This window comes from Oreochromis niloticus, linkage group LG9 (assembly GCF_001858045.2).
Source record: "Oreochromis niloticus isolate F11D_XX linkage group LG9, O_niloticus_UMD_NMBU, whole genome shotgun sequence".
Taxonomy (NCBI): domain Eukaryota; kingdom Metazoa; phylum Chordata; class Actinopteri; order Cichliformes; family Cichlidae; genus Oreochromis; species Oreochromis niloticus.
Window position 1 is genome coordinate 34,895,923 of NC_031974.2, and position 27,894 is coordinate 34,923,816.

Below are 27,894 nucleotides of genomic sequence, written 5' to 3' on the forward strand. Positions count from 1 at the left end.
ATTTTCAGAAATATCTGTGGCTGTTTTCTTGTTTGTTTGTTTTGTATGACTTGAACACTAAAGAGAGCGTGTTAGCAGCGGCCCACAGCTCATTTCAGTTTGACACCCCTGCTCTATAGATCAAACAGATCATTCAAGGTTCAACATTCTTTATTTGTCACATTCAGAGTTATACGAGTACAACACGCAGTGAAATGTATCCTGACACGCTCCTTGACTGTGCAGATAACAGATAACATTATCATTATTATTATTACAGTTACAAATTACAATGAATTTGAAGTGAAAATCGACCCTTTTGTATATTTTTCTTTCAAACTACTTTTCCCATAAGTACACTCCACTTCATCAGCTTATTTCACTGCAGATTTAAAGACACGTGTCCAGGAATTCTGAATAGATGTGGAAGCCTGAGCTAAAAACAAAAAGTAATCTGAACACCAAGCAGTCCTCTCAGCTGCAGCTACAGCTGGCTCTGCCTACCAGCCCGCACTCAGGGCTTCACTGTCCCACGCCGTCTCTGATTTTGGGCACGCCAGACTGCCGTAGCCGTCATGATGTTCCTGTTGGGATTCACGTCAGCAGTTTTACTTCTATGTTTATTTTTCATTATTCGCCTTTATATCGTTGTGAAGACGGGCGCTAAGTACAAGCCTGGAACCAAGGGTCGGGTTACTGTTCTGGTGGTCGCAGGATCAGGTAACAGCGCGGAACACGGCCCTGCTGCTCTACGCTGCGTTCAAGTGTCATAGAGAAAACTCGCTCATATTGTTACGTTACAAACACCACAGACGTGTTCAAACACACCGAATACAGCCTCCGAGTGAAGCCGTTAGCCGGCCTCCGAGTGAAGCCGTTAGCCGGCCTCCGTAGCTACCAGGGCTGGAATACACCAAGCATAGAGCCATTTTTCACTGTGACCCTAACGGTGACACCGTGAGTGTTTCTTCCATCGGACGCGACACGGCGTGGACGCATGCTAATTCTACCCATGCCATGTATCTGCTGTTTTAGCTGTGGATACTGAACACGTTTGCTTTGGTAAACACTGCAGAGCGTCAGTGAGGTCTGTGACACTTCCGCTACCGTACAAACAAGATGACGGAGCTTCCGGTACACTATACATACATATAGTGTACATAAAGGTCATTCTGGTGATAAGTGATGTGAAAATCCGTCAAATTACTGGATTTTTTCTTAATAATTCCATCCAGATTAAGCGATGTTGGTTATTTTCTATGTATTTTGTTATTAAAATTCCTTAGAGGCAGGAATGGTTTTATTTCCTTGAAGAAACAGTTTAGATGCATGCGTGGACCTGTGCCGGGTGTCAGTCCGTGGACCGCTTGTTTTCCACGCTGAGATGAGGGGAAACTGTTGAAGTCTGAGTCAGTCATCTGTGTGCTAGCAGATTGTTTCTCTCTGCCCTCCTGCTGCACATATTTGACATCCCTCTCTATTTCTTCATTCATAAACTTTTTTATTTTCAGACTCAAACGTGGATTTTGAAGTGACTTTTTGAATGGAGATGCAGACAGTTTGTGTTCACTGATTGAGATGAAGTCAGACGGTTTGTCATCAACAGTTCACTCAGAACCTTTTTCCACTGAAAATCTCCTGATTCACTCTCAGTGGGTCTAACCAGAACCACATCCACATGAAGGTATTAGGGTGTGGGTGTTGTGTGAGGATTTTCACATCACACTTTGTGGCGCGTGGGCTGGTTGGGCGCAGCCGTTGTAGTTGGTTTAAAGACACAAGTGTACGATGTGGGCACTAAGTTCTTTGGGTTGTACCAAAGAACCCAAAGGATCCACTTCCAGTGTGCATGAGCTTTGTCCAGCTCGAAGGTGAAGTTTTTCCTGGCCTGAGACCCTACAGTCCATTCCTGTGTAGGTTTCTAGTGGCTGTCATGTGTGAGACTACAATTCCCAACAGTCACTAGTGTCTCTGCAGTTGTTCCTGGGTCTTTAGACACATCTCTCACTAGTTTGCTTCCTTTGATTCCTTTCCTTGTTCTGTACTGTGTGGTCCTACTTCTCAGTGCAGTTCTTGACACTTAAACATTTTGGTAAATACTGGGGGGCTAACAACGGTGTCCTCGTGTGTGTCACATCAGTGTGTGATGTGTTTGTATTTTTGTCTTCAGTTTCTGTCACCTGTATTTTGTTCTTGTTAGGTATGAATGAATGATAACCACGAACATTTGTGCAGTCCATGATAGTGACAGAGTGCTCCACCCTCTGCTTTGTTAAGATGAATAGTCAGCAGTATTCACATTACTCTGCTGGATTCAAATGGAGGCTCTGACGTATCAACTCAGGCTTTATTTTGAGAAGTGTTGCTGAACATCACAGGAATTGGGTCCAGGTCTGAAAAGTACAGCCAACACGATCGTTAGCCAAGGAGTGTGCAGGTTTCCTGGTCTCAGTGGTGAAAATACTCAGCTTAATGCTGAGCAGGGCGATCCAGTACAGTCTGGAGCGTAGAGCTGGTCCTGAGGTGTAGCTCTGCAGCTCAGCCTTATTTATATACAGTCAAATTACAACAGCAGTTATCTTCACACGTAACGACCCTACAATGTTAGCAAGAAACCACAACAATCAAATGATCCCCTATGAGCGAGCACTTGGTGACAGTGAGACAAAAAAGCTCCCTTTTAACAGGAAGTGACCTCAAACAGAACCAGGATCACTGGACTAGAGTATGGGAGAGAGACTCCAAAGGTTAATGACATGCAGTAATAGCACATATATTATAGACAGCATGAGAAAGCTGCTTCTGCAGGAGAGCAGCGACCTGCAGGTAAGCCTGCAGTGTTCTCTGCTGGGACCATATAATAATACTCAGACGTGTCTGAGGTCTGATGGGGCACGGCCGTTTTGGGGAGATTGTCGTCCTCTTAGAAACAGTTTGTAGTCATCATGGGAACCTGCTGATCTGAGAATAACGTATAAACTATGATTCTGTTTAAGCATTTATAATGTAATGTCACATTTGACCTTTGACCTCTTCTTTAAGGTCAGTAGACTGATGTGAAGTTCAAAGTGATAATGATGCTTCATAGAGCTGTCGAGCAGACTCCTCTGGCTGTTTCTGGCCACGTGCAGGATGTCCAACACTGTTAGTGTCCTCTTCTCTGCCGCTGTCACCAGTGTCCCGCTTCACGCTCACCAGCCAGCATGAACTGATCTGTTTGTGATGTTCTCTTTGTTTTGCTCCTCTGTACAAAACATACCTTCTAAATCAAATGAATGTCTGTCTTTATTAAGTGTCCATCTAAAGATGAGCATGTATGATGAGTGCAGTGTGGACTAAGAATTCAGTATTCTCCAGGTCGTGGTTAACCTTCTAACTGGCGCTGTGCTTCTTTCTGATTTGTAGGTGGTCATACCACAGAGATCCTGCACCTGCTGCAGTGTATGTCTGCAGCCTACACACCTCGACACTATGTCATTGCAGACACAGACAGGATGAGCGAGGAGAAAATTTGCACATTTGAAAGCCTCAAACAACAGTCAGACTCACAGGTACACATCATGTGATGGACCTTTTAATATTTTGGTTTTAACTCAGTGTTACTGATGAGAGCAGTGTGGTGATGCACAGTGAGAGCTACAGTGTATCCAACTGACTGAGCTTTATGGGTCTCCATGGCCCAGCAGCTGCATCCAAGCACAATGCAAAGGTTCAGATACAGTAAAGCATGCCACCGCTGGACTGGAGCAGCGGAGACCAGTGACGAATCACGCTGCAGAGGACTACCTGCTCCCACATGACTGTGCATCATCATAGGCAGGAGAGTCCTGACAGCAGCAGGCACACACACTGGAAGAGTTACTTATTTCCTTTCCTTCAGGAAAGTATCACACTTTGACAATACTCCACTACAAGGCAAAGACAGAAAGTAGAAGTTTGTCAGAGTAACACGACTTATTCTGAAATAATCCTGTTACTGTGTGCAGATAGTTTATGCTGTCTAAAGAGAAGTAGTGTTGAAAATCCCTGCTCCGTCACAGAAGCACTTCCTCGTGTGTGTCACAGCTTTCTGTGTTTGTCTTCAGTCCCTGTGAGGTTACAGCTCGGTCAATCCATTTAAACATCCAGTGTCAAATTAAGACCAATGAAAATCAAGTCAAAGATAACCACAAGCTTTTCTACTGTCTATGATAGTGACAGCATGACACAAATACATGAGATAATATAGATAATACTAACTCCAGAGAACACGCGTCCACTGCAGTGGCGGCGTGCTTTACATCTCGACGCGCTGCACTGAGCTTGGTCTCATAAGGCCTGCAGCTGCTCAGCCATGGAGACCCCTCCTATGATGTGTACATTTTCCTTAACACAAACAACAACAGTTGTCATAGCAGGCCGTTAGTGACGCACACGTGTTGTGTTCCTCAGTTCACCATCTGTCGGATCCCACGAAGCCGCGAGGTGCACCAGTCCTGGAGCTCGTCTGTCGTCAGTACTCTGAATGCCCTGCGGTATTCCCTCCCTCTGGTGTTCAGGCTCAGACCGGACATGGTGAGTGGACTGTTGTTTCAGGTGATTCAGGTTCACACAGTGATGGTTAGCACGCTGCTACCTATCAGGTATGTTGCCCATGGAATATTCCCTCCGTTATCCCGGTGTTTTTATTTAAGTAACAAAAACTGTTGTCTTATTAATGAGCAACAGTAAATATTCAAAAGAGAGAAAACTGCTTCTCACTGGTTTCACTTTATAAAAACAACATTTGTTTCTGCTGAAAAACTGCTTTTATTCACACGCTGTTCCTGAATATGTTTCAGGTCTGTTTTAGCTGAAACGCTGGCGCTTACATGACGACAGAGCTGTGCACTAAACGAAGCGTCGAAGCAAAGGATTATTTTCTAATCAAACTATCACTGCAGCCCTGCTGCTGTAAGAATGTTTGTGCAGGGTTAGGGGTTAGCTCCAATAATAAATGTAGACTCCAGGGAAAGTCCTCCATATCCCAGGTTTACTGCAGTCTGTGCTCAGTGTACTAGCTAACCTGTGATAACACCTGCTACAGCATGAGCAGTGTCATGGTGTGGGTGTAAGCTGACTGCAGAGTGGGGCTCTGTGCATGCAGAGAGGAGCTGTATGATTACTTCTCCAGACTCCACGGCAGCTCTCTCCAGTTTCCTGTAAACTCCATCAGCCTCCTTCAGTCCTGAGGCCACGTACTTATTCGAGCCCCCTCCCTTTGTCTCACTGAATGCAGTCATTGGTGAGTCAAACACGTATCTGTTTGAAACATTTTGATACATTTGTGGTCTGAGATGGTTCAGCTCAGCTGTGTTTGGCCTTAAATATGTTCCGTAAGCTCCAAATCCCAACATGCCGGTGCACCAGACGTATCATGGTTTCCTGTGTGCCCTCTTTGACTCTGACAGTTTCTACTGAAGGATCTGAGGAGGTGAGGCTAGTCGCTGTTTGAGGAACAGAGGCTGCTGTGCTCTGTGCTGTATGTCCGTGTCGTCCTGTGCTTCCTCACATGTATTTTGGGAATGACGACATGGAGTGCACATGGGAACTGAACCGATCCAGAATGGCACTTGAGCCAGTTTTTGTCACATGACACACAGTTGTGTAACGGATGTACAGAATAACCTCTTTCCATGTGTCTCTTCCTGGATGTGTGCTCGCCCCTCCCCTGTCTGTGTTTTTTCAGGTGCTGTGTAACGGCCCGGGGACGTGCATTCCCCTTTGTGTAGCAGGACTCCTCCTTGGAATTCTGGGAATAAAGAAAGTCTTGATAGTTTACGCTGAGAGTATTTGCCGTGTCCAGACGCTGTCACTCACTGGGAAGATCCTGTATCCTGTATCCGACTACTTCTTTGTACAGTGGTCGTCTCTGAGGGACAAATACCCCAAATCAATTTTCCTCGGAAGAATGGTGTGAAAGTGTCTGATCCACACGGACTCATTCCTGTTGTGTGGTGTGATGAATAAATGTTCTGTCTGTATTGTTGAGTTGTTTGTCCCATTATTTACTCTCATTACTATTAAACTACTCAGAAAACAATGCAGTAAAGGTGAAACTGCTGCACCTGTGCATCACTGGGAAGGTTGACGTTTATCTGTCCGACGTGGTGCACGACATCACGTGTGATCGCTGTGGGAAACAGCTTCTCAAAGACTGTTTGTGGAGCCCACACCGAGCAGGAGTCACTGCATGAGAGGAGAAAGATGGACGGTCACCATTCATATCGGACATGTCCACCCACACGGTGCAGGATGACCAGAGTGCACGTGGAGTAGCATGTTTTCCCTGACAGTATACGCGCACGTGTCTCATAAACCTGAACGCAGCAGCGGAGAGGCCTGTTAGTAAGCCCACGCTCAGCCTCTGCTTCCACGGCACGGCGGGTCCACACGGGGAAAGGAGCAGGTGAGACGTGTGTGTTTCTCGGTTGCTGTGGGACTTGGTTTGCTGCTCTAGGTTAAAGCTTTTTGTTTTCAGCCAGCCTGCAGACCAAAGCTGAGCTGAACAGGATTCCTAAAAATGATCCCGGTATGGAAAGTTTTGGTCATGTGTGGAAGTTGTCTTCACATCCAGGGCTTCTTTCAGGGTGCAGCTGATACTGAGGGGAGGGGACAGGAGGCGGGGGGGCTGACCGTACTCTGAGCTGGAAGCCTCACACACTACTTGAGCTCCCGTTGGGCCGAAACAGTCGCTGAGAAATCCGTTTTTTCCACAGACGACTCCGCGGACTTTGCGAGTAATCCTTTGGGTTACAAAAGTGACACGATGACTCACTTTAATAAGGGACCAGCCTACGGACTGTCTGCTGAAGTGAAGAGCAAAGTAAGTGCTTCGGTCGCGTTTTTACTTTGGCTCATGTTTCCGTCGCTCTCAGACTTTTTGTGTGGATGCTAGAAGCCCACGGGCCTGTCGGTGTGTCTCACTGTGGGCCGAACACGAGTGTTTAAACGAAGTTTCAGTCCTGTTGTTTGTCTGAACGCGCCGAACGTTCCCGAACTTGTTCCCAGCGCTCGGGAACTTTTCCCTTCGTGTCCAGCAAGAAGAAAGACGCGGGGAGCGTTACTGTGACCACAGCCGCCTCCGTGCCAAGCGCTGCTTTTTACGCGTTTAAAGCGTTTAAAACAGACACGGCGGCTGTTTGTTGAACTTGTGATGAGATGTTGTGATGAAGACGTTTGATGACGAGAAGCTAAATGGGATCTGTAGTTTGTGCTGGGAGGAGCCAGGGCCCGGACACACTCAGATGCTTCCATGTTGCCTCAAATTGTAGGAGCAGTCTCAGAACAGGAATCAGTGTCGTGGCAAATATTCAGAGATGGAACCAAACCATCTGTTAGTTTCACGGCAAACGCGTGGTTTCTTTGCTCTCAGTCTCCGTGGACAGTCTGTGAGGGATGGCTGAAGGATGACGTCATCAGAAACGCGTACAAACGCACAGTCTCCACGAAGTTCTCGTTTCTTCTGCCTGCCCCTCACAATGCCTTCTTTTATTAGTGCGTTTCTTATGATGCCCCGTGAGATTTACATTACCCACGCCACGCATGACTCACTGCATGGAGGGACTTCTGCAAACTTGGGATTTCAAATTCCGCCAAAATGAAGTAAAGGAGTTTCGAGAGGATCGGTTTGAAAACTCACATCTTTCGTGTAAGCTTGAGAAGTTGGTGAGCACACTGACAGTCTGCGTGTATGTGGACGAGTTAGTGTTTTGGCTGTTCATGTACCAGGACGTTTGTTTGCCTTTGGCCTCATCTTCTGTCCTGTTTACTGTCAGCAGTCTGAGATTTTACCAATGAATGACACGGCCGTACCAAAGGTAGATGTTCCCCATGTCAGCCAAAGAGGGTCTGATTAAACCCACGTTCATCTGCTAATGTCTTCTTCTTTTGTGCCGTCCTGTTTGGTTCTTTAGCCATCACAATTATTGTCTGAAGGCAAAGAAAGATACCCAACAGATTTACTTTACCAAGTGGATCATCACTGAACTTTAGGCTCTGTGGTGATGTCACTGCAGACACTTCCCTACAAGCACACAAACTATGTGTGTCTGTCTTAACATGAACAAACAATTAGACCTAAATCAGTCTCCTCAGAACTTAAGGTCAACATCTGGAAATGCAGGTAGAGCACATGAAGCTCCAGTGTTTCCAGTACAGAGATGGACATTATGAAAGTAGCTGCTGGTTAGCTTTGACTAATGTTTGTTAGCTGCTAATGCTATTTGTGTCACATTCATGGTACAGACTGTAACCAAGTCACATGGGCTCTGTGCTGTGCCAAAACACAGGGCATACAGCAGCAGCCAGAGAAGTCACAGACTTGTGCACTGCAGCTAGTATGACGTCTGTCTGACACTCGGACGAGCATCGACTTCTGTTTGAACAGTGGACAGCTTTCTGATTTTCGTGTTAACTTTCATTTTAAGAAAAACGTCATTACAAAAATAAATGTGTCTGCCTCCTGGGATATTACGTGGTATACAACTGTCCCTGTTCAGTATAAACCTCAGTATTAGAGTTTCAGCAAAGAAAATGCGTCCATCAGCTTTTGTTGCTCTTCACCATGAAACAAAGAAACGCAGAGGGAACATAAAGCAACCAGTTTAAAGTGAGAGGAAGAAATTCTGTTGGTCAGTAACTAAAAAAGGGGAGGCACAAATACTGTAAATGTGCCAGTGTCAGTCAGCATACAGGACCAGCGGTACAGATACGGTCCAGTCTCAAAAGTGTCGTATCAGCAATAACAGAGTGTGTGTGCACAGCCGCAGCTTCTAGCTGTAGCGTGTCCTCCTTTGAGAGCCTGTTTTTCATTGTCATATCAGTGTGACCAACAACTGCCAAATTACCACCTACTTAGATGATAAATGCCATAATGTGTTTAACCAGGTGAATATGTTGCATTAGTTTTGAGGCAGTGAAACATTAATTGAGAGTAGTGCTCCTTCATTGGTTCAGTAAGCCCAGAGCAGGACAAGGACTGCCCCCATGATACTCCCACACCTCAGACCACGCCCACTGTGCTGCTCCCGTGGGCCTTTTCTCTTGTCTTGTATACATTTCTATTATTCTGTTTATATTTGATTCCTGCACAGTTGGTGTGGAGTACCCACAGTTTCATTGTGCACTTACAATGAAACTGTAGGTGTACAGGTCTATTCTATTCTATAGTTTGTCAGCATAATTAAAGACTCACTCAGGATCATTTAAGTGTCAAATATTTGGAAAATGGAAACACTTGCAGCAGGATACTCGAGGGCAAAGTTATAAATGGTGACATTTAAAATGTTCTTTGTGAAAGAGCTGCACACATGTTTGTATGTACGAGTCAGAAATCAACGCCTCACAGGGAGAAATGGAGGAATTACTTGACGTTTGCCACAGATACAGTAAATGTCCCAACATGTTGGGGGAAAACAAAGTTATTGACATGTGAGTGGACAAACTGTGCAGTGAATTTTGGACCAGACTGATCAGTGTGAGCAGATAACCAGTTCATCCACGAACACCCATTAAAACTCCACCTCTGAAGTGGCCATCAACACATGAAGTGCAGTTTACACTGTTCTTGTCCATCATTTAAGGCTCATCCTAATACAAAGCTGCAGCCAATACAAGGCCACTGGTGCTCCACCGGAACATTCCAGGTGAACTCCACTTCCAGGATTTCCTTTCTGTGAATGGTAGTAAATGATTACCTGGATCACAACAGAGCACTATGGGACGAATGCACTCAGCCTGACTGCCATCCCATTCATCCAGGCTTGTGCTATTGCTGACGTTAGCATTAACATTGGCAGTATAAAAGAAGCATCTGTAAAACAAATCAGGTCATTTTCTTTGAAAATTTAATCGGTGCAGGTTTTATATTAGTAAAATTTCCCAGAGCCCAAAAATGTCCAAATATTTAAAGTATGTTCCATCATCACAGTGGAAAGTCTCAGACGGGGAAACACTAGTGTACTTGTACACAGTGTATTTGTACAGAGGGAACATAATATCTGAAGCTATGTGATTTTGTTGGCTCACACACTTTTATATTCCCTGTGTGGTTTCATATAGACATGAATGGAGGGGACACTTTCTGTGTTTTACGTTTTCCTTTTTGATGACATGCTGAGAGGAGTTTAAACAGCCTAAACCTCACTGTCACCGTTCCTTTGTATGCAGCCATGGAAAACATGTAAGTGAGCAAGCTTCTGATGCCGTACGCTACGTCATCATTACTCTGAAAGCAGCATCCAGCACTGTTTGAAAGTAACACTCCCTCTGAAAGGTGAAGCACAGATCAGACACAGGAGAGTGCTGCACGTCCTACAGCAGGCTGGCGCGCTCCCATTTCAAACAGGTTTTTAGGATGCTGTCACATTGCCGTGTGCTCTGATAGTGGTGTAGATATAAGAACTGGATATGATTCCCTAACAAAGTTCTGGATTTGGAGTCATATTGGTGTGAAGCCATGTTCCTTCTAAATCTGTAAATATGACTTTTATTCTCATCTGTGTCAACAAAAGCAGAGCAGCAAATGGCTTCCATTGCATAACGTGCGATCAGTAGCCACGCTCTTATCCTGTCAGCATACATCACATTCCTGAGATTCTTCAATGTGAATGCCTCGATCCAGCAGACCGTCCGCCCACTGCTTTTCACGCGGCTCAGTTGGCAGATCGTGTTATTCCGGTCTGTCCGGTAGATGTGCTGCATAATTCAAGTCGAGTACATCTCCTGAGTGTCATTGTTAGCCTGGGCTCTGATTGATCCGCTATGGAAATCTTAGTTATTACGATATGTTTGATTTTTATTGATTTTATTTTATACCAGATGGCCTTCCTGCCCTGACCTGTCCTGTTTACCTGGGCTCAGGAGTAGAGCAGGGCAATATGGCCAAAAATATATATCACGATATATATTTGAAAATTTGCGATAACGATATAACTGACGATACAACTTTACTAGCGCGAAAAACCCCCCCATCCATTTATTTTCACTTAAACAAGCAGCTGTTTTTTATATGCATTAAAGCTATATAAACATTTAACAGTGCAAATGCAAATTCCTTGCTGAAAGTTTAACCAAAAGACATTTCCAGTAGAAATGGGCTGACATATCCTGAGCATAACCATGTATAATATCCACTGAAGTTAAAAAGAGGTGCTTTGCAACATTAAACTGCAGAGTGCCAAATAAAAAAAGTCAAATCTGTATTTTTTGGACCATAAGGTGCACGGGATTATAAGGCACATTAAGCGAAACAAAGCAGTCAGATAAATCAAACTTTATTCAACTCATTCTTCTTGCTAACCTGGTATTGTGGATGGATTATCTCAGTTGTTCTCCTGACTGAAGTTTGGCCCGTTTACAGCATCCTGCCATGCGATTGCATTTGTCTCTAACCATCAGGAACCCTCACGTTAACTTTTATCGAGTGGAAAAAAGTTAGCGTTCATCCTCCAGCTTCACTGTTTATGTTATGCTAACATAGCTGTGTAGCTAGCGATCATGTAGCACATCATTATATAGCAGCTAGCCCAACTTCAGTAACCCTACAAACGTCACTGCTGTTTAGTTTCCTGTCTTCATTTATGTTGGAAGTGATAGCAGAGCTGTACGTTTGAATGTTTCAGAAATCTCTCAGTCAGAACATGCTATATCATGTTTAGGTGGAAGCTAGCGAGCTAACTTCTAACTCCATTAAATGTAATAAATTCTGTTTTCATTGATGCCTGTAGAGCAGGACGATATAACCAAAAATATTTATCACGATATACATTTGAAAATTTGCGATAACGATATAACTGACGATATAATTGACACTAGACAAAATACTTTACAACTCCACAACTTTGATGGTGTTTTTTGCATTAATAATGTATTTTCACTTAAACAAGCAGCTGTTTTTTTATGTGCATTAAAGTTATATAAAAATGTAACAGTGCAAATTCCTCGCTGACAGTTTAACCAAAAGGCATTTCCAGTGGAAACTGGCCGACATATCCTCAGCATAACCATGTATAATATCCACAAAACTTAAAAAGAGGTTATACACACACAATACGGTAATATTATGTTGAAGCACAGTACGTATCACTCCGCCAGGCTCCTGCCTACGATAGCCGTAATGCTCCGACAATCCATCAAGCGGTGCGGCTTCGTAGCTTAGCAAAGTCGTACTAAAACATTTGACAGATTTTCGAGCATCGTGTACATAAAATCGTTTCAAGGTCAGTAAACACAACCAGAATTCATACATAAGGCACACGGGATTATAAGGAGCACTGACGATTTTCAGAAAAATCAAAGGATTGATTTTAAGTGTGCCGTATTTTCCAAACAACACTGTAATAACGACAACCCGCTAGCATGCGCTACCAAAAATAGTGCTTTGTTGTGTATCTGACGGACGAAAGCTAAACCAGTTCCACACCACTGAAGTTGCAGCATTTTTACAAACCAATTCTGGTTCATCCGTTTCATTTAACGATCCGCTTTCGCTCTTCTCATTCTGCGTCGCCACCATGTGCGTATGAAAACAAAGGCACTGCGCATGCGCGTTTTACCCATATTCTATCGTGATATTTCATTTTCGTATCGTTGCCTAACATTGTACCGGTATTACCATGAACGGTATAATATGGCCCAGCCCTACTCAGGAGTACACTAGCTTAGAGCCCCACTGTTGGTCTTTACATGCTGGCCATTAGTGCTGGGCGATATGACGGTATATATCGTGTGGACGATAGAAAAGTGTCTATCGTGCCATTTGTCTTCTATCGTTTCTAACCCTAATTTTATAAATTATTACATAAAATATATCATTAACCCTTTACAACCGGTCGGAGCAGGCACAATGCATTTTGCCTAACTATTTTTAAATCCCAGTAGAACTGGAACCAGGTAAGGTAGCAATAATTTTTTTTTTTGCATATGAAACCGTAGGAGTTGTACTTGCATCTTATTCCATTAGCTTGCCCGAGGTCACGGTTTCCTTCCACATATAGCTTTGCAAAAATTGCATAAAAAGCACTTCCAGCAACAAAAACATAATATTGTGGTGGACCACTGGAGGGCTCCACTCACACCCAGTTCTCAGGAAGTGTTGTTGCTATGTTTTGGAGGGAAAAGTGTTCAGTTGTGTTGTGATGAGGAATAAACGAGGAGTGTTAATCGAGAGCTCTCGTGTCGTCTGTGTTTACCTCCACATTGGTGACCCCTGACTCGAACATGCTGCAGTCCGATGGTGGCACCGACTCCGCTCTGGATGCATCAGCAGCCGCCAGCCCTCTGCCTCCGGCTGCAGCTGCGTTTGCTGTGCCACTCGAGCTGCCGGACTTTTGGCTTCACGATCCCCCGTCGTGGTTCGTGCACGTGGAGGCTCAGTTCGCCCTTCGTGGCATCTCGGCTGACGACACGAAATATCACCAGGTGGTGGCCTCGTGTGTTGACTCTCCTCCGGGACCCACCCGCCCGAGGGAAGTACGCCGCCCTTAAGGAGCTGCTTCTTCGGCGCTATGCCCTCTCCGACGCAGAGCGAGCCGAGAAGCTCCTCTCCCTCTCAGGCCTGGGTGGCGGTACGGCTCTCGAACTGATGGAGCGCATGCTGTCCTTTCTCGATCCGGACGACGGGGGATTCCTGTTCGCCCACATCTTCCTCCGACAGCTGCCGGCGGCCGTGAGAGCCGGCCTCGCCAACTCTCTGCTTCTGGGCACGAAGGATTATCGCTCCCTGGCTGAGGACGCGGATCGTATTCTCTTGGCTACCCGCGCTTTCCACGATGACGACCTAGTTCCAGCCTCGCCGGCAGCGCCTTCTACTTCCCAGCTGACCTGCCCCGACATGTCCGCTCCTTCGCTGGCGGCAAAGCGACACCGCGGACGGGACCTCTGTTTCTACCATCAGCGTTTTGGCCCCAGAGCGCGCCGCTGCTTGCTGCCTTGTGCTTTTCCGACCCTGGGACACGGGCCCCGACAGCGCGCTGTAGCGGCCGCGACCGCTGGCGACAAAGAAAAACTGCTCTATGGAGCGCCTCGGCATTGTGCAGCGCTCGAATAGTGCCTGGGCCTCTCCGCTACACATGGTGCCCAAGTCCGACGGTCGGTGGCGGCCGTGTGGGGATTTTCGCCGTTTGAATAACGTCACGGAGAACGACCGTTACCCCATTCCCCACATACAGGATTTTTCCGCCCACCTCGCCGGCACCTCGATTTTTTCTAAAATTGACTTGGTGCGGGGGTATCACCAGGTTCCCGTGCGTGCCGAAGACGTCCCAAAAACTGCCGTTATTACCCCTTTCGGCCTGTTTGAATTTTTGCGCATGCCGTTCAGCCTGAAAGGCGCCGCCCAGACTTTTCAGCGGTTGATGGACTCTGTCTTGCGCGGGCTGTCTTTCGTCTTCGTGTACCTTGACGATATATTGGTGGCCAGCTGTTCTGAGAGTCAGCACGCGTCACATTTGCGTCAGGTTTTCCAGCGCTTGGCGGCACACGGCCTGATCGTCAACCCCTCCAAGTGCCAGTTCGGCTTGCCGGTTCTGGATTTCTTGGGCCACCGCATTTCCACTGACGGTGTGGTTCCGTTGCTGGACAAGGTCCGGGCCGTTTCGGCTTTTCCGCGTCCCGCATCCGTTAAAGCGCTGCAGGAGTTCTTGGGGATGGTCAATTTCTACAACCGCTTTCTCCCCAGAGCTGCGCACCTGCTGCAGCCTCTCTATGCTGCTTTGAAGGGTAAAACTGCTAAGGACCCGATTGATTGGCTCCCTGAACGCATCCAGGCATTTTCTGAGGCCAAGGCCGCGCTGGCAAACGCCGCCCTGCTGCCCCACCCGTTTCCGTCGGCGGAGATTGCGTTGACCACCGACGCGTCGGACGTGGCGGTGGGCGCAGTGTTGGCGCAGTGTTGGAGCAGCGGGTCTCCGGTGTCTGGCAACCGCTTGCCTTTTTCAGTCCCACGCTTAGGGACAGTGAGCGCAAATATAGCGTTTTTGACAGGGAGTTGCTGGCCCTGCACCTCGCGACCCGGCATTTTCATTTTTTTCTAGAGGGTCGGAGTTTCACCGCGTACGTCGATCATAAACCCTTGACATTCGCGATGTCCAAGGTCTCTGACCCGTGGAGCGGGCGCCAGCAGGCAGCCATTTCAGAGTTCACAACTGACATTCAGCACGTGGCTGGTAAGTCCAACTGCGTGGCTGACTGTCTATCCCGCGCGCTGGTTTCTCCCGTTTATGTTGGCATAGACTTTGACGCTATGGCCGCTGACCAACGGGCGGACCCGGACATCCTTGCCCTTCGGTCTGAGCAAACGGGCCTTGTACTGGAGGACAGACCCGTGTGGAACGGCGGGCCTAGCCTGCTTTGTGACGTTTCCACCGGCCGACCACGCCCTGTAGTTCCACTTTCGTGGCGTCGTCGCGTTTTTGACTCCGTACACGCCCTCTCTTGTCCGGGCGTCTGGGACTTGGTCAAGCTGGTCAGCTCTAGGTTCGTTTGGCCGGGCCTTCGTAAATCGGTGAAAGACTGGGCAGCAGCGTGCATCCCATGCCAACGCGCTAAGATCCATAGGCACACACAGGCGCCCCTCGAATCCTTCCGCGTTCCAGGGAGGCGTTTTGATCATGTACATGTGGATCTGGTTGGTCCCCTGCCGCAGTCACAAGGTTTCACGCACCTTTTGACTGTGGTGGACCGCACAACCCGCTGGCCTGAGGCGGTGCCTCTGGCATCCACTACAGCAGCAGCAGTGGCCAGGGCATTTTTGTCAACGTGGGTTTCGCGTTTCGGTCCCCCTGCCGACATCACCTCAGACAGGGGCCCCCAGTTCGTTTCCGAGCTTTGGTCTGCCATGGCTGACGGCCTGGGCGTCAAGGTCCACCGAACCACTGCGTACCACCCGCAGGCCAATGGGATGTGCGAGCGTTTCCACCGGTCGCTTAAGGCCGCGTTCTGTGCTTCTCTCACAGATGGCAACTGGGTTGACCGCCTTCCATGGGTTTTACTGGGGTTGCGCTGCGCGGTTAAAGAAGACCTCGGGGTTTCCCCGGCTGAACTTGTCCTCGGTCAGCCCCTCCGGGTCCCCGGGGAATTCTTGCCCGAGAGCCCACCCCCGTGCTTCGCTCCCTCTGTGCTGTCTCTCCGTCCCCCGAGAGACTCGTTTTCTCTTCCTGGCCCAGTGCACCATTGTCTGCCCGACACCTTTGTTCCGAGGTTGTTGGACTCTTCGCAGTTTGTTTTCGTCAGGCATGACGCTCATAGGCCTACGCTGCGTCCACTGTATGACGGCCCCTTTAGGGTTATTCAACCGGGCCGGAAGCATTTCCTTTTGGACTTTGGGGGTCGTCAGGAGACTGTTTCTATTGACAGACTTAAGCCGGCACATGTGCTGCAGGATGATCAGTTGGTGCCGGCTCAGGCCCCCCGCCGTGGCCGCCCGCCTTCCACTGGACTGGACAACCCTGCTTCTTCCTCTGGGAGCACCCCCCACCTGGCGGGGCCCGAGCTATCTTCAGCTTCTCCTGGCCATCCATGCCAGCCTGGTCCTCAGGCTCGTTTCCCCTCAGCCAGCTCTCCACCTCCCCGGTTCAGCCATTCTGGACGTTTGATTAAAGCAAGGGTTCTGGACTAGGGGATGACCCTACTGGGTGTTCGGGGGGGGCATGTGTGGTGGACCACTGGAGGGCTCCACTCACACCCAGTTCTCAGGAAGTGTTGTTGCTATGTTTTGGAGGGAAAAGTGTTCAGTTGTGTTGTGATGAGGAATAAACGAGGAGTGTTAATTGAGAGCTCTCGTGTCGTCTGTGTTTACCTCCACAATATTCCAGAAACACGCTTTGCCGATCCGATCAGCTGTTCATAACACTTTCTACGGGGAATATAACTCAGCGCGAACTATCGCATGTCCGCCATTACCTGTCCGAAACCGGAAGTGACGTCATTTTCGCGGAAAATGTAGTTTTCTAGCTTCAAAGCCTATATTAGTGTTTTTAAAAGTCATGTTTGACTTTATGCTTTTCTGTATCGTTTCTGGGATGCTTAGAAGTCAAATGACACTGTTGGAAATAGTTTATTTTGATGCACATGCTGGTTTTTTTGCAAATTTGCATTTATTTATTTTCATTTTTCCTGTAGTATATAAAAATTAGTGTATCTCAAAAATAAAACTATGAAGACACTCAAAATAAATTTCTTGTGGTTGGAAACTATTTTGTGCAACTCTTTTGTATTTACAGTTTTGAGGGATAAGCCTTTTAAATTTCTCTAACTAGAAATGTATGTAAAAAACAAAAAAACGATTTTCAATTTTTTTGTAGTTTATTGCACTTTTTTGCAATTTATGTAGTTACTATGGACTTAATGCATACATATTATTAAAATTTGGGCTATAACAGTTGTATTGATGTATAGCAACTAGAAATGCTCCCACAAATGGCACCACAGCATGTAAAATGTAAAGATAAGCTCTGGCGGACTTGGTTCTATGGTAGGTCTTAAAGGGTTAAATAGCCTGTGCAAATATATTAGTGTTGTCTTCTCACTATACATACTCTTAACTTTATGCAAGAGAAAATAAAGTATAAAAAAGATGATATTTTGATATCACTGAAATGCAGATGACACCCAACTTTATCCATAAAGATGACATTATAGATAAATATGACAGGAATGTTTTACAGACTTGTCACTGGTTGCAGTGGGATTTCTCTGTTGCTTTTGTGCAGAAATAGCAGAATAAGAGTTTGATTATATTAGTACTCAGATTCGGGTGTGTGTGTGTGTGTGTGTGTGTGTGTACGTACACACGTGTGTTCGGTTTGTTGGGTTTTTTAAAAATAATGTTGAATACAATTTTTGAATTTTTTTGTTTCACACGATTATAAAGTTGCTGCCGTGGACACATTTTTGCCATGTTTCCTCAGGCTGTTGGAGGGAAATGCTGTGATCAGAGCTGTAAAATCCTAACATGATCATTTAACACTGCAGTGTGTTGGTGTGTGATGAGTCTATAAGTCAGATTAGTGTGGTTACTCAAACTGGAGTTCCTTCATGCTGATTTGCTCAGTAAAAATGTGAGACTTTAGGCAACAGTAGTGACTGACAGCCTTGAAACAGCTGTGTTTGAAACTAAAGCTGTGACACAATATGTGAAGAGTTTGAAGCCCAGGAAGGTTTGAAAAGTCAGTTCCACTGTGGAACCAGTTCAGAGAACATAACCATGCTTGTGTTGAGCAGAGCACTGGTTTCACTGGTCGTGTTTCCAAATGCATGCTGTTTGGTACTGATGACAGTTTAAAAAAACAAACTGTCAACGGTGGGAAATCCTGCTGATCATCAGAATCAGACTCTCTGTGGCTTTTATCAAGAACTGGGAGAGGAGGCAGCATTTTCTGTGTGATATTTACAGAGGATAATTTGGTGGGGGTTTTTTGGACTGGTGGTTGGATAAAACGAGGTATCTGCAGAACTGTGATATTTTTATTTCTTTATTTTATTGGGTTGTTTATTGTATTTATTGTAATAGCGGTGTTTAAAATGAGAGAATAGTGAAACTTATTTGTTCTACAGTATAAATCCTTGAGGCGACTAAATGAAAAGTGAGCGACACTGAGGAGCCACTATTATAAAGATATGTCTGACTTTTAAAATGTATGATTTAATAAAGGTGTGTGTGTGTGTGTGTGTGTGTGTGTGTGTGTGTGTGTGAGACAGAGAGAGAGATGGGATTAGCAAATACTTTTATGGAAGAGAAACAAGTCAAAGAAAGCATTTCTGTATAAGTGGATTCAAATGGCTGTAAGAAAGTGCTCATCATGATCGAACTGAAGACAGATGAAACATGAAGCATATTCATATGTGCCTGAATGTTCGTGTGTAATGGAAATTCTATGTTAGCATTAAGACAGAAAAGAAGAAAAGTTTAAACTTTGAAATCTGAAGAACTCAAGAAGATTTGGATTTCTGCTCAACATTTAACACAGGGAGAGTGCATCTTCAGATCTGATGGTGCTCATCGTCTCTCCAAGCTTTTTATTCACAAGGGTCAGCGTTAGCTCAGACTAGGTTAATTAGATATTTCAGGTGATTATTATTTTGTGACTATTACTGTCTGCATCTGTTTTTGCTTTGCTAATTCGCTTTAATAAAATATCCTTCATTAAAGAAGTCACTTTAGACATTTAACCCTTTTTAAGGGTAAAAGTCGGAGTACTAACCCTCAGTAGTATATATAACTCTGACTTTTAAACTGCTGGAGTAACATGTAACAGACCCTTGAGACCTACTGTCCAGGCTGCTAAGTATAACCCCTTTTTATTAGAGCTGGTAGTTTTTCTCTGCCAGTATAAAAAGGATCTGTTTGACCAAACTGAAAATGCAGTTGTTCAGAAATGGAACCATTTTGGAACAACTGCAGGTTCCAAGATCATGAGTTCTAACAGTTGTATGCAAGGACAAGTTCTTCGAATGCTCCCCTCTTTGCCAAGGTTGAGAGGAAGACTCAAATTGTCTTCCTCGGATTGGAGAAGATTGGTTAGGATGGAACAACCCGGAATCCACCAAGTCTCTGGCATGATGTGGGACAGTAGCATCCCTGAGTTTCTCATGGACTAAGTGATAAACTAAAAACAAAAACCTGCTCCAAAGTAAATGCTCTCAAGCTCGACTGAAATTTGGAGTTTTGAGGGAAACTTTAGCATTTTGAGTTTGTGAAGTTTTGGGGGATTTTTTTTTTTAAAAAAAACGTGTATGCCCATAGCTAAACATGACAGCACTGACAAAGAAAAGCCCCACAGATGTAATCAGTCCTGTTATTCAGTGGACAGTTGGCCATAAAGCAGCTTTATCCATCTTCTCCAAGGCTGGGAAAGATGCATTCTTTGCATGTTTGTGCATGAGCTCTCTGTATGTGCATTTCCTGCTTCATCACCGAAGTTCAAAGAATCAGTTTTGTTATCACATTATGAACTTTGTCCAGTTTTTCATGATTTTCTGTCACTGTTTTAGTAACTGAACTGGGAACCAGCCAGTTGTGTTACCACACACTACAAACAAAACAGCTTGGCTGCCTGAGTGAATGGCTCTGTTAAAATAAATATGTGGCCCAACTTCAAGTTGGAAATGGATGTTTTTAAACAATATATCAACCGTAGTTTTGGAGCAGCAAAAAGAAGTTGTTTTTGTGGCTAATATATTTACAATATGATGAAACTTTATTTCCTACAAAAACAAACACTCAGAGATATTTTTCAGATAAAACTCCTCCATTGTTCCTCTGTATGCTTCAGAAAAGCAGAGTCCCTGTACTTTGGATGGGTTGTGGTCCATCTGTCCTCTGCAGCACAGGATTACCTGGTGAGATGATTCAGTGGAGAATGAGGCTTCCAGATGTGTTTGGGGCATGAGCTGATCCCAGCAGGACTTTTCGTTTTGTCCACATGATAGAATAGAACAAACCACAGTGCTTCACAGTGATCAGCAAGGGCACTTTATGTCCTGTTGATTCTGGAGACTTTGTGTCCTTTCCCATAGAACCGCTTTAATATATCAGCAGAGTTCTGTAGGTGAACGGGTAACTGGATGTGTTACTTGGCATCTTAAAACCCCCAAAACAAAGGCAGTAATAATTAGAAGCAAAATGCCAGTGCCAGTTCTTCTTATCAAAGAAGAAGAAAAGCCCTGCTGGCTGCTCTCCGTTACCTCCCTGACCTCTTTCTAGGAACTCCCTGTTTCAGTCTTTTACTGTGATTGATGGAAAGCTTAAGAGAAAACAACTGTTCAGGGTTAACATGTAAAAACCTTTTGATGGAAAGTGTACTATGTGACAGCCCCACCATTTAAAGTACAACACAGAGAGACTCTTGGACCGCAGCAGAAGATGGTTTCGTTTCATTGATAATGATTTAAGACCACCAAGCACCTGTAAACCATAATTCTATTATTCCCATGACTACAGTGTGTCACTCGGGGTATTAAATTTACTGAGAAAAGGTTTAAAAAAGCTGTTTCTGCTGCAAGTGGCCAAAACTCTGTTATTTAAGAGTGCCCACACCCTACAGTACCCTCTGAGGGTGACCTTTGACCCCACACTACCCTCTGAAGGTGACCTTTGACCCTACGGTACCCACTGAGGGTGAAATATTTCTACCATCCCTTTTTTAGTTCTGTATAACCAAACAATATACATTATACATTCTTAAAGGCCAAAAGGCTTTGGTCAGATGAAACATGATTGATGATGTTTAGATGGTAAAGGTTTAGCATGGTCTGCTGGGAACTCGGCACTGGTGCTAGCAGCTGTAGGTCTGAGTGCTATCACAGACTCATGTGGTCATATTATTATTTGTGTTTTAATCTCTCCAGATTGCTCAAAAATATGACCCACAGAAAGAGGAGGAGCTCCGTTTCTGGATTGAAGAGGTGACCGGAATGTCTATTGGAGAGAATTTCCAGAAAGGCTTGAAGGATGGGGTCATCCTCTGCGAGTAAGTTCTGTTTGCTCTTGTATTACTGACGTTGTTGGGCCTCTTGATCTTTGTAATGGAGACAAAAGCAAATTTCATGTAACATTAAGTATGTTTTCTAATTGATTTAATGCAGTTTGACACATATTACCAAACCAAGGCTATGCTTATTGTAACACCCACATCTTTGTGGTGCATCGGCCGGTCATGCACCTCTCAGTTTCTCTAACCTGTGCGGCTGATGCAGCAGGACACTGAGTGTACGATCAGTGCAGTTTTTACTGGCGTTTTCATGATGTTCCTGCACAGAAGCTCAGAGACATGCAGAAATACAGGAGAGATGTTGGAACAGTTTTGAAAACTGGAGAGTTTGTTGAAAAAAAAAAAAAAAAAAACTCTCTCTCCAAGTCGGCATCATCAGATCCTCTTTATTTGGCCTAATTTGTGTCCACAAACACGGACTCTGACTCTGGGTCACTTTGATCTATTCATGCAAACAAAAAGTAAGAGAAAGCGCCTGCACACATGAATGCTATAACAGCTTATTTCACAGTGTTCATCAGAGTGACAGCCTGAGGGAAGAAAACATAGACGGCGGTCTGAAGCGCCTGCCTGAAGGCAGCAGTTTGAACAGGATGGGAGGAGTCTGCAGAGATGTTCTCTGCCTGAACACTTCAGCTTCCGTGAAAAGGTGGATCTTGGGAATCTGAAGTGATCCACAGTGGGTGCTGTATTGTTTAGAAAGCTGAGTGTCTCTGAAAGCCCACCGTCATCTCGCCATTGTTGTGATCAGACCAACGATGGTGGTTCTCCTGAGGTGCAGTCGTTTGTGGAGAGGCACTCCTGGGGGAGGCCGGTGCTGATGGTCTGTGTGTGGGATGTGACGCTCGTCAGCTTCACCTACTGCTGCCTGTCCGACAAGAAGCTGGTGATCCACTGACGGGTGGAGGCCCGCACAGTAAGCTGGGTGAGCTTCCGGTGGAAGATGTCTAGGATACGGCGCTGAAGTCCACAAACAGGAGCTTTGGGATGTCCTCCAGGTGGTTCAACAGTCCTTCAGGCTCCTCTGCAGATGATCTGCTGTTTTACAGCTGCTGTTTTTTTAAATTAAAGGATGGCTGGTGTATAATAATGAACACAGGCTTTTAAGTAATGGTTAGATTACTGCCACCTTAAAGGCCTGTGGTTGGTAGCCTGTTAACAGATCGGTCATATTTAAGATCGAAGCATGACGCGATGTCAGTAGTACTGATGTTTACCTGTACATTATGTCTGCGGGATGGTTATGAATATTCTCTAATGCTTTCAAACATTTGTGAGTTGTAAAGAAATTCACAACTCACATTTCAGGTGAATTTTAGTGTTTGATGCTAGTTTGAGCGTTATGAAGATAAAACAGGAAGTTAGTGTGACTGATGTAATGTCCTCTCAAATGAAGGAAATGTGTATGAACTGCAGTCACATGATATCCACTGTAGCAGTGGGAATAATGTGATGTTTTCTTTCCTGTGTCTCACAGACTGATTAATAAGCTGCAGCCTGGTTCAGTGAAGAAAATCAACCTTTCACAGCTCAACTGGCACAAGGTGAGACCGACCCACAAACACTGCAGAGCTGGAGCTAAAGCACGTCAGCCCGACTCGTTCATTTCACCAGCAGTCTTATTGGTGCTCCGTCTCCCCTCTTATCACTCTGTTTTTTCCCTAATGCTCTCTGCAGCTGGAAAACCTTGGGAATTTCATAAAAGCTATCCTGGCCTATGGCCTGAAGCCCAATGACATCTTTGAGGCCAATGACCTGTTTGAAAACGGAAACATGACTCAAGTCCAGACAACACTACTCGCACTGGCTAGCATGGTGAGTGCACGCACAGCACAGAGGACGACTGCTCACTGAGGGCGTCTTTCTGTTATAGAACATAAAGTGTCATCAGTCTGACCGGCGTGTGTTATCTGACAGGCAAAGACTAAAGGCATTGACACAAAGATTGATATTGGAGTGAAATATGCAGACAAACAAGCTCGACACTTTGATGATGAGAAGATCAAGGCTGGCCAGTGTGTCATCGGACTGCAGGTAAACGAAGTGCTCAGTAATGTGTGACTGAGATTACCGAGCTGATGTTTCATCATTAGATTTAAATAAAAACCACTTTAGTGTCTTTTGATGGTCATAAAGCAGAGAAACACTCCCTGTGTTAACTGCATTTAAACCCTTCCTGATACGATTAGTGTCCATTTAAATCCCAACAGTTCACTGTAGAGTAGGGCTGCTCAATTAATCGAAGTTTAATCTCGATTACGATCTGGGTTTTCAACGATCATTAAAAATGACTGAGCCGATTATTAGCACCTCCCTCGTGCTTTACTCTCGCGCTGCTCCGTGTGGCAAATCGAGCGCACCTCTCTGCGTTTCGAACACGCGTCACAACAATTAAGAGGACCCGAGGGAAGCTCGGAAAGCTAAGCAGAAGTTATTTGGAGAGGAGAGGATAATGGCTGCTGAAGAAAGAATGCCGTTGGCTGAAAAGAGGTAAAACGACTTCAGTGGTGTGGAAACCAATGTTCCCTCTAAGCTGCGCACGTGCGCAATTGCGCACTGCTGGCACGGTCTCTGCGCACAGAAAATCTGCGTTGCGCACAAAAAAAAATCTAACCTGAATTGAAATTAAAATTAAAACTTTAACAATCCTGTTTTGCAGTGTTAGTCAGTGAGTGACTGGCTGCTCCTGTATGGGATTAGAACGATGCCACCTTATCCTGTAGTCCAGCCAATGATGCGATTCACATTCGTATATACGCAGCTAATCAACGTCGCTGACAGGCTATGACAGCGTCCTTATGTGCCGACACCGGTGTTTTAGCTAGCAAAGCGGCGTGGCTGATGTGCAGTGAAGCCACATTAATGACAACGTGTCCAACCATTGGTGGAAACATTTTGGGTTCGCGGAGTCAGACGTGGATCAAATATTGTGCAGTATTTTGAAGTTCACTAAACATAGATGTTTACATTTTTCATTTATTTTTTATATTGCAAACATTTGCACTGTAATCAGTATTTGCACACTATTTTATATTATTTTTTGACAATCTTTAAAGCCATTATTCAATACATTGTTATTGTTAAATAAATATCGTCAAATAATCGAGATCTCAATTTCAGTGAAAATAATCGTGATGATCATTTTTGCCATAATCGAGCAGCCCTACTGTAGAGTACTTTGACATAAGCTGAACTGACAGCTGTGTTTGGTGAGCTCGTGTCTCTGGCTTTGGTTTCTCAGATGGGAACAAACAAGTGTGCAAGTCAGGCTGGAATGACTGCGTATGGAACGAGACGACATCTGTACGATCCAAAGACTCACACTGACAAACCTTATGACCAGACTACCATCAGCCTACAGATGGGGACCAACAAAGGAGCCAGCCAGGTGAAACCCAGCCCTGTCTTTATTCTGTACCGTGTGTCGTGCTGTGAAAGAAGTATTGGACCACTCCCTGATCATTGTTATGATTATTTTTTTTGCATATTGTCCACACTTGGTGTTTCAGGACATCAAACAAATGTTAAGATTAGACAAAGATAACCTGAAGATTTCATTTCTTAAAGGAAAAAAGCTGTTCAAAGCTCACTGGGCCCTGTGTGAAAACTTTGATATCACAAGCTACACCAGGCCAGTCCTGCAGTAAATGAAGTTTGAAGTTTTCAAAAAGCAACACGCGGAAAACCAAATCAGTGAAAAATAAAGTCTCTGTCAGTCTGCATTTGGGTAACAAAGCCATTTGGGATTCATTCAAACCACAAATGGAGGAGACCTGGAGCAGCGCCAGCATAGCCACAGAGAGCTATAATAAAGTATATGTAAATGTAAATGAGGCACCACTTGAATCTGACATGATGAGAGTCAGGTATGGAGCTAATCAGTCAGTGTATGAATGAGGACGTATAAATGTAAACGTGTGAGTTCTGCTGAGAGTGTTTAGTGAGGTGAAGCAGGCTGTCACACAGGACAACCAGTACTGCAGCCGCTGACAGGTGTGTGGCTCACATTCATAAATAAATGAGTGTAAATATGTTTAGGAAGGGTTTTCCTTTCTGTGAGTAAGTTTTGAAACAACCACCACCCAGCCACTGTGGATTTAAGAGCTGGTTTGATCATTTTTCTCTTTTCCTCATTAACGTCTCAATGGAGCGTCGTGCATTTGAAGACCCTATCAGAAATCAGCACTAGCATGAAGCACAGATCAGTTTGATTATGATAAAATTCAGGTGATTTGATTATGGGATTCTTATTAGCTTTGTCCCTGCTAAATAGCTGAAATAAGATACCGTGCACTCAGAAGTATAAAAAGATGAAGTCTTTCCTCAGCATCACAGAGGACGGCTGCTGTTAACTCGACCTAGTCGGGCACTGTTTCATCAGAGGGCATCAGGACAATACACACCAAGTCTGAAAAATGGAATTACATACAATGACATACAATTACATACAATATCATCATTTTAAAAAGTCACCTTTGTCTAATAATAAAATGAGTTTGATCTGAAACGTGTGACAAATGAAGAAACTCTTTAAAGCTCTGTACGTTATTCCTCAGTGATCATTTTGAATCATCTCTGTGTGTAAATGTGTTTGTCGTGCTGATGTTTGCCGTGTTGCGTTTCATGTAGGCGGGCATGCCGGCCCCCGGTACTCGCAGAGACATCTTTGATCAGAAAGTGGCCTTGCAGCCGCTGGACAACACCACCATCTCTCTGCAGATGGGCACCAACAAGGTGGCGTCTCAGAAAGGAATGAGTGTGTACGGGCTGGGCCGCCAGGTTTATGACCCCAAGTACTGCGCCCCCCCCACCGAGCCGGTCATCCACGCTAACGGCAGCCAAGGCACCGGCACCAATGGTTCTGACATCAGCGACAGTGACTATCAGGCTGAATTCCACGAGGACGAGTACCACGCCGGCTACCACAACGACTACCATTACAACGATCAGAACATCGACTGCTAGTCAGGCTCTCCACCTGTTAACAAATGTATTTTATCACTACAACAGAGCAAATCTTTTGCTATCCTCGCTAGTCTTTTTATTCTCTATAAACTGAAATGTTACTTTGTATTTCGTCTTCACCTAGACTCTTTGATCTCAGCTCCAAAGTTTGTAAGACGTAGCATAGAATCACGACACACATACAGTGACAGATGCTGTTTTCTAAGCTAATAGCCTCTTTTATAAAAAGAAATGATGGAACGCTCATGTAGAGATGACGCTGCCAATGAATCTGATGAATTCCACTCTTTGCATTCCTTAAATGTTGCTGATCCATTTGTCAGCTCCAAGAGCACATACTCCGTTTGGGATTAGTTTTATGCTAATGGCTAGACTGGAGTTGTCCTGAATTTCCAGCCTCCCTTTGTTCCTTTTTTGTTCTGTGCCCTCTTGTATGGCTGAGCTGTATTTATGTGCAGTGTCCCAAAGTAAAGCAGTGTGCTGTTCTATGTTCCACAATGAAAATGACATGTTATAAATAAAGTTTTAAATCTTTAATATTAAACCTGGACCACGCACTAATCCCAGCCTATAACATGCTACTAATTCTAACGTGGAAATCAGGTCATGTACACATCTGTGGAGTGGATAGACGCTCCAAGTGTGAGGCTGTGAGGGGAAGCACTCAGTCTGATAGGAGGCTGACATCAGCACTCATAGTTGGAGAACAGACAAAGTGGCACTGTAACCACTCCCCCACACAGAGCCAAACCAACAGGTACGGGTCCTAACAGGCATCATCTTTGACAAAAAAAGAGTGTGACCCCAAATGTAATAATCCATAGATCCTAATAGGAGATATTCAGTGTAACTAAATCATAATCGTATGATGGCAATAATGGACCGGTGTATGATACTTTAATAATCAAAGCACTATTTTGTATTCCAAGCCTGAATCACACACGCGTTCATACAGATGCTTTATTCTGTGCTGAAGTCTTTTCAACCTCGCGTGCATACACTGATTCATCAGAGGCCCTTTGGGCTTCAGTAAATTATATGTTGCATTTACGTGGGAGAAGCCAGGAATTAAACCAACAACCTCCTGACTGGTAGCACAGCCTCTCTAATTCCTAACAAGGACTAAAGTACCCTCATCTTCAGGTCCGGGTTTCATCCTACGTGTTCCCCCTGTGGCTGCTTTCTCTCACCGTACAAACACACGTGTGCTAGGTTGAAGGAATAATGTGTTGTCCCTGCTGGAATGACCGATCCAGGCTTTCCAGCCTCCCTGAACTCAAAAATGTGTGTAGCTAATGGATGTAGCGTACAGTAGATACTGTTATACAGTACGGGAATGTTACTTTATTACTATTTTTTTTCTCTGGGGAGTATATCATGTCTACATTTATGTAACAATGTAGCATTGCAAACATGAAAGGAAGCAGTGAAAACAAAACTT

General features: G+C 45.0%; 2 protein-coding genes across 4 annotated transcripts; both read left to right on the forward strand.

The window, feature by feature from the left end:
* The first annotated feature begins 270 nt into the window (after window positions 1-270).
* On the forward strand, window positions 271-5,988 carry alg14 (ALG14 UDP-N-acetylglucosaminyltransferase subunit). The gene is made up of 4 exons (XM_003457510.5): window positions 271-699; window positions 3,385-3,530; window positions 4,411-4,533; window positions 5,687-5,988. Exons 1-4 carry the CDS (start codon window positions 555-557, stop codon window positions 5,915-5,917), a joined length of 645 nt encoding a protein of 214 aa, XP_003457558.1. The 5' UTR covers window positions 271-554; the 3' UTR covers window positions 5,918-5,988.
* Window positions 5,989-6,138: 150 nt separating this feature from the next.
* cnn3a (calponin 3, acidic a) lies at window positions 6,139-26,997 on the forward strand. 3 transcript variants are annotated; one of them, XM_005462301.4, is made up of 7 exons: window positions 6,139-6,406; window positions 21,346-21,467; window positions 22,966-23,032; window positions 23,166-23,303; window positions 23,406-23,522; window positions 24,730-24,876; window positions 26,118-26,997. In XM_005462301.4, the coding sequence occupies exons 2-7, from the start codon at window positions 21,412-21,414 to the stop codon at window positions 26,451-26,453; spliced, it is 861 nt and encodes a 286-aa protein (XP_005462358.1). In that variant the 5' UTR covers window positions 6,139-6,406; window positions 21,346-21,411; the 3' UTR covers window positions 26,454-26,997. The 3 variants fall into 3 exon arrangements, with proteins under 3 accessions (XP_005462358.1, XP_003457559.1, XP_025766138.1); XM_003457511.5 differs by lacking the exon at window positions 6,139-6,406 and adding an exon at window positions 6,483-6,823; XM_025910353.1 differs by lacking the exons at window positions 6,139-6,406; window positions 21,346-21,467 and adding an exon at window positions 22,030-22,486.
* Window positions 26,998-27,894: the final 897 nt, after the last annotated feature.